At 45.0% G+C, this 6751-nt stretch overlaps 1 protein-coding gene across 1 annotated transcript in view; it reads left to right on the top strand.

Moving 5' to 3' along the window:
- Positions 1–275: 275 nt before the first annotated feature.
- Positions 276–6751, top strand: part of CBX7 (chromobox homolog 7) — an 8952-nt gene continuing 2476 nt past the window's right edge. The window contains exons 1-4 of the mRNA XM_010004495.1: positions 276–313; positions 4710–4775; positions 5300–5366; positions 5973–6312. Coding sequence (XP_010002797.1) covers positions 5985–6312 — 328 coding nt within the window. The 5' untranslated portion in view covers positions 276–313; positions 4710–4775; positions 5300–5366; positions 5973–5984. The remainder of the gene's footprint in view (positions 314–4709; positions 4776–5299; positions 5367–5972; positions 6313–6751) is intronic.

Below are 6751 nucleotides of genomic sequence, written 5' to 3'. Positions count from 1 at the left end.
GAAGTTCTGCCTGCTAGGCTTCTGCCAAGGTATGATCCCAAGCTGATGGTAGCTGAAGAACACTTAAATACCCCAGCATGCCCATTTTCTGGAGAAGAAGGTGTAGCAAGTGTAGTTGAATGAGGAAGTGGCTTTGCTTTGAGAGTAAAGTCATGAGAAATTAGTTGTTCAGTGTGGAGTTCAGTCATGTTGACTGGTTGCATCTCTTACTGTAGCCCATTTTTGGTTGCAGAGTTCACCTGTTTTCATCTTCCTTTTTCTGCCCTTAGGGTAAAGTAGAATACCTGGTGAAATGGAAAGGATGGCCCCCAAAGTAAGTTGTGTTTTACTTGTCTTTTTCTTTTTTTCTCTAATGTTCAGTAATAGCTTATACTGTATCTCTCCAACTGAGCATCTCATTCTTAATGGGTAATCTTTTGTGTTTCATTCCACCAATGATAAAAACGAAGAGCCACAAACCAAAACCAAATCTATTTCTGGACTGGCAGCTGAGGGATACAAACCATGTGCCAATCTATTCTGACTGGTTTTTGCCACCACTGAAATATTCCATTGAGATGCTTTCTAGATATGTTTTAAAATTCATTATGAGTTCAAGAGAGAACCCTGATTCTTCTGAACTAGGAATGGCACCTGCTTTTCTGAGTCAGCACCAAGAGGACCCCAGTTTATTTTTAGGGGTATACACAGTCTTTTGAAGAAGAAAACAAGTTGATTGTACTGTTGTGTTGTCCTACTGCTTCCCCTCAGCAATTCACAAGCAGGAGGCAATGCTTCAGATTTATTAGTTGTAGTCAAATGCAGGTGATCTTTGTCCCCTGACAATTACCTCCATGCCCATTTCCTTGTCTGAAACCTGCTATTTTAAGTGCTTTTGCTTTGGTTGATATGTTGCAAGAAGGAAAAAAAAAATTGCAGCATTGCTGTGCACTGTGTAAAGATATTTCTGTTATTAAAATGCAGCTTCCTCTGAAGAGTGATTGCTCTGTGCCTAAGCAGTCTGTAAATGCTTTGAGATTAAAAGGATTAGGCAACTGGAGAATATTACTATCTTAGCTAGCAGTCTAGCTAGTCGACGAGCCCATATGGGGACCTGCCTTTGCTTTCCTGTTTGTAGCTCTGCGTGTGTACATACACATTGTGCATGGGTACAGCTAGATTACATGTGTAGTGGCACTGCGTGCTGCTAAGCAAAGAGGGCTGAGGGAACTGGGGTTGCTTAGCCTGGGGAAAAAGAAAAGACGCCCAGGGGAGACCTTCTTGCTCTGTACAGCTACGTGGGAGGAGGTTGTAATGAGGTGGGTGTTGGTCTCTTCTCCCAAGTAACAAGTAATAAAAAGGGGAAATGGCCTCAAGTTGTGCCAGGGGAAGTTTAAATTGGATATTAGGAAAACTTTCTTCACCAAAAGAGTTGTCAGGCACTGGAACAGGCTGCCCAGGGAGGTGGTGGAGGCACCATCCCTGAAAGTATTTAAAAACCGTATATATGTGGTGCTCAGGGACATGGTTTAGCTCTGGACTCAGTAGAGTTGGGTTAATGGTTGGACTAAATGATCTTAGAGGTCTTTTCCAACCAAAACAACTCCATGATTCTATCCTTGCTGTTGGAAAACAGCCTGTTATGATGGCCCTGACAGATTGAACCTGGTGTCCAAGAAGTTGAAACGTGTTCCTGTATGCCTAATCTTTGAGCCTAATCATCTTGCTTATAGGTTGGGGGTGAATATAAGGAGCTTCCCCTCTCTGGTGGTGGTGGTGGAAGAGGGTGAATTTTTTCTTTAAGTTCTGCTGTCAAAATGCCACTTGTGCACTTGTTGACTACCAGTTGCCACACAGAGTTCTTGGATTGCTTCAGCTTCCTAAGTAGCCAAGCCTAATTTAATTACTGACAGAGGTTGGGAAATGTGTTTGTAGTTTGTAAAGCACCATCCCCTTTTGGCCAGAATACTGATGTTTGTCCCGTTCTACTCTCAGCAAATACATTGAGGCCCTTTTCTTGTAAAGTTATTTGCTAAGAAGGTGGGCTGGGATATGGTGTAATGTTTCCTTGGGCAGAGCAACCGTTACTCTTACTACTGCCTTTCCTTGCCCTGCACCTTGGAACTCTGGAGGAGCCAAAACCCTCTTTTGAGAATTAAAAGAAGAGTATTCAGTGCAGAAAGCAAGGGTTTGTCAGGGTTCCCTTCTTCTGATGCTGTGACATATCCAAACACCTTCCTCCTCCAAAACTCCAAATACGAAGAGCCCTAATTTTTTTTTTCCCTCCTTCATTTTAACTATTAATTCAGTGGATTGAATTGCTTAAAACCAAGATGCTTTGAGCATCAAAGTCACTTTCATCCTGCTACCAGTCTTTCTTCCTTGTTTCTAAACATACAGATGCCTGTATGCGTATGTTCTAAACATACATATGATGGAGGCATGCAGCACCTCCATCTGTTTGCTTCCAACGTACTCTATTTCCTCATCCCACATTGTGTTTCTCTTCTTTCCTCTCCCCAACCTTGTCACATTGCTCTCTGTATCTCTAACCTGTTATCATTCCCATTGGAGGCTTCATGGAAGGGAGTAGGGACAGGTCAGTAGTTTGCTAGTTTCTCACATAATTCACATAATTGATACTTCTGTCTCTCCCTCTCTCTCTTTTTTTTTTTTCCCCCTTTTTTTTTTTATGAATAAAAGCTCTCCTTTATCCCCAACACCTCAAATTTCTGGATTGTACTGCTGGAGTCAGGGAATGGAGGAGTTACAATCTGATTCTAGCTACAAGCTTGTTTACAACTTATGTTGGAGTTAAGAGGGGAGGGGGAAGAGGAGGAGTAGAAGGAGGGGGAAGGAAGATCATATGATCTATGTTTTCCAGAGTGCCTGCTCTCTGCAGTTCTGCTGCAGCCTGGGCTGTGTGTACCCGTATATATAGCTCTGTGTGCGCGCGCGCGTGGCAAACCTGAACCATGTTTTTTTTATATGCAGTGTTTTGCCACTGCAGCGAAGCCAGAAACTGAGCTGCAGAGAAAAAGGCAACACCCACCAGCTGTTTGTTTTGGTTTGTTGTTTTTTTTAAGCAAATCGCCTTTCTTCTCCTGTCCATGAAGAGCAATCCAATGTCTTTCCCCCCCTTGTGTTACTATTTTTCTTAAATTTGTGGAGTAAGTGCCAGGATCCCTGCAGGTGGAAGGAAACCTTCCTCTTTCAAATAGTATCTTGGCTTTGACAGCTCAGTCAGGTTGCTGCAGGAGGCTTGAGCAAAGGAGGGAGGGAGGGATCAGCTGGTTATGAAGACATATCTGTTCTTAACTGATGCACAGTGCACCTTGGGCTTTCTGAATTTCTTATTTTTGTTTCTCCCTCTATAAAAGAATTGTAGAAAAGACACATCCTCCAGGAATGCTCCTACATTTCAGCATCTTTCTTCTATCATAGAGATGGAAAAGCATTCCTAAACCACTTCCCCTGTGTTCATATATGCATGTATCACATGCCCTCGTGTGCAGTCCATGCTTCATCCAGAAATCTAAACATCCTAAAATGCTTTCCCCCTGGTTAAAGGCACTGATACAAATGCACCCTTGCCACCTGCATCTGGGTCCTCGCTGGCCCTTCTCCCCAGGGGCTTAGAGAGGCCCTGCCTCCAGGCCCCTGAACTCACATTCTAGGAAGATGATTGTTCTGAGCCATTTGGGGTTTCAGACCTGCTTTCTTGCCTTTAAATTTGTATGGAAGAGATATGCTACCCACCTCTTCTGGGCAAACATGACCCCTTAGAAACAAACATCTCATGAAGACCACCTTGAGATCCTCTAACCTTCCACAAGGGGGATTTTTGGCTGCTTCTCCCTGGTATTAAGTGTGCCCCTTGGGAACAGTTTTTGGCATTGCCTGCTGTTCAGTCCTTTCCTGAGTGTCTGGCTCCTGCCATAGCTGTCTGGCAACTGAGGAGGGAGATGGGGCACCGAGTGACGCTGCTCACAGGCCACTTTCAGAGCATCAAGCTTATTTTGAGTAGTTTCGGTAACACTGACCACAATGCAGATGGGTTCCTCCTGCACTAGTACAGAAATACTGATGGCCTCTGCCAGACAGAAATAACCTGCAGGGGGAGTTGAACACGAGGAGGAGTACTTGGAAAGTTGCCATCAACGTGCCTCAGGGCCCGGGTTGAAACATGTTTAGTTGAATGGCATCAGTGGAGAAAAATTAAACTCTTCTTAAATTAATACTTTCAGCTCAAATGAATAGAGGTAATTAATAATGCAGGTGAGAAAGCATACTTACTCTTTGAGCAGTCTTACATTAGAGACCTAATTTTTAGAAAGCTGGATCAGGTCATGTCTCACTGTTCCATGGGTTTTGGTTGGATTTGAGGGAATGCTGCAGATGAGACCTGTTTTTGACTTTAAATCGATTTGCAAGTGTCTGCACAGGCTTTGCAAACATCATGGAGGTGGGCCTGGGGAGGAAAGCCTTCTCTATTCTCCTGCAAAGAGCAGCTTGATGATTGGCCCTGCCTGTTTTGAGAAGGGGAGGTGGTGTCTGCGGGAAGTTGGGAAAGGAATGGCTGAGATTCCTCAGAGCTCTCGCAATGTTGTGGCAGGCCCCGCTGACCCTTGTGAAGACAGTATCCAGGGCTGCAGCACACTGGTTACAGGCCTGCAGAGAATGTTTCATTAAAGTATTGTTTACTTTATATTCCTTACGTTTTTCTTCAGATACAGCACATGGGAGCCAGAGGATCATATCTTGGACCCTCGCCTGGTCGTGGCTTATGAAGAAAAGTAAGGGTGCCTGTACTTTCTCTCCCAGAACACAGGAAAAAGAAATAAAGTCTTTATTTTGTAGTGTGCATGAAGTGCCTCTGTTGTCCCTGCTTCAGCCAAAGATGAGATGCCTAGCAAAGAATCCTGCTTGGTCTCTGTACCCTGGTGTTGGCTGAGGTGGACAAGAGAGGGTTAAACCAGTTCTGATTGGCACTGTTCAGGAAATGAGGCCAAGAACAAGCAGCATTCAGCCAAAGAGCAATCAGTTTCAGGTTTTAATCGGGTCTAGGGCTGGAGTGGAGTGATGCGAGGGGATAAGTTCCTCTAACGCATCCTTGCTCAGCTGAGTCAGAGAAAATCCCTTCTTGCAAGGCTTTCACTCCTACAAGAAGCAATTCTGGGATGTTTTCCAAGCTCACACTGGTCACCATTGAGTTTTAATGAAGGAAATAAGGGAGCTGTGCTACAAAAGGTAGAAGTCTTGACTAGGCTTTGTGCTGTCGTATTTAGTATTTGGTCTGATTTGTGTTCCTCTTTCACAGGGAAGAGAGAGACCGTGCATCGGGATACAGGAAAAGAGGCCCCAAACCAAAGCGCCTCCTACTGCAGGTAGCCTCTTGCTCCTCTGTGTATTTCTAATTTGTTAGCTGCTGTACTGCTTCTCTGCTCACAGGAAGGTGCAAAATGTCCTTTTGCTGTTGCATGGACAAAATCAGAGGTAACAAACTAACAAATCAGCATGAAATCAGTGGGTAGGCAGATAGTTTTAACCTGTTAGCTGAAGAGCCAGATAATTTGTATTTAAAAAAGCAAAACAAACCAGGAAAAACAAACCAAGAACAGCTCTTGCTTTCTGAACTAGGATTTTATAAATTTTGGGTTGAGTGGTTGCAGGTTACCTCCTTTGTGTGATCTTTTGGTTTTGCATTGTGCTTGGACTTTCCATAATGTTAGTTAGAAGTTGGAAGGGGAGTTCCAGCAAGTTTTTGCTGTTGCCAAGCAAAGCAGTCAATGCTAGGAAGCACATATTAGGAAGAGCTTAGGTGGCAGCTGAAGAGCTGAGAGAAACCGTTTTGTAGAAGCAGCACAATTTATTCTAGCTCATCTAGGTGTTCAAAGACTGAACAAAGAATATGTTTCCTGGCTCCCAGATTGGAGCTCTGGCTGTATTATCAGACTTCTGCTCTGACCTTTGCTGCGTTCATGTCTTGGCAGAGGCTGTATGGCATGGACTTGAGGAGTGCCCACAAGGGAAAGGAGAAGCTCTGTTTCTCTCTTGCACGGAGGCTTGGAGGAGGAGACAGTACCTTGCCAGCAGCCAAGCCAGGGCAGGCAGAGTTCTCAGAGAAGACTGGGGGAGCAGTCCTGCCATTCTCTCTCCGGAAGCAACGCAAAAACCAGAAGTACCTGCGACTGTCAAGGAAGAAGTTCCCCCGCATGGCAAGCCTGGAGAGCCGAAACTGCAGGCATGAGTTCTTCCTGAATGATGCAGTGGGCCTGGAGGCCAGGCAGGGCTCTGAGGACTGGGAGGCCATGCAGCACACCAGCAAAGAAGGTAAGGCCTTGGCTGTGAAGTTCTAGGGCGTGCAAAGGTTCTGCATGCTGCCTCCTTGCTTGCCTCATCCTGGGATTTTGGGTTAGGTCAGGTCCTCAGAGCAGTTCTTGCTGGCTCACACTGTGGCCCTTTTGTCTGCAAGTTTCTTTCTTGTTTGGATGAAGAGCACATCTTAATCTTCTTTTTTGGTGCTGTTGCCTCTCTATAGTCTTATGTCAGTGACATCTCTCCCAGTTAGAAAACACATGGAAGAAGATACTGCAAGTTACTCCCCTCTTCTGGTTTCCTCCCAGCAGAGGTGACATGCAGGTGTGACAGTGATGAACTCTGCCTCTGTCCACATACCCACATTGTGTTCAGCCTGCTGCTCTGCTAAAGTGGACAAGCTTGGACACCAGCACTCCTCGCATAGTGCTTCTCTGAGGAGCATACAGGAATG

The sequence above is a fragment of the Chaetura pelagica genome, unplaced genomic scaffold, assembly GCF_000747805.2.
Source record: "Chaetura pelagica isolate M959 unplaced genomic scaffold, ChaPel_1.0 scaffold530, whole genome shotgun sequence".
NCBI lineage: Eukaryota > Metazoa > Chordata > Aves > Apodiformes > Apodidae > Chaetura > Chaetura pelagica.
This window is presented reverse-complemented; position numbering and strand designations above follow the sequence as displayed.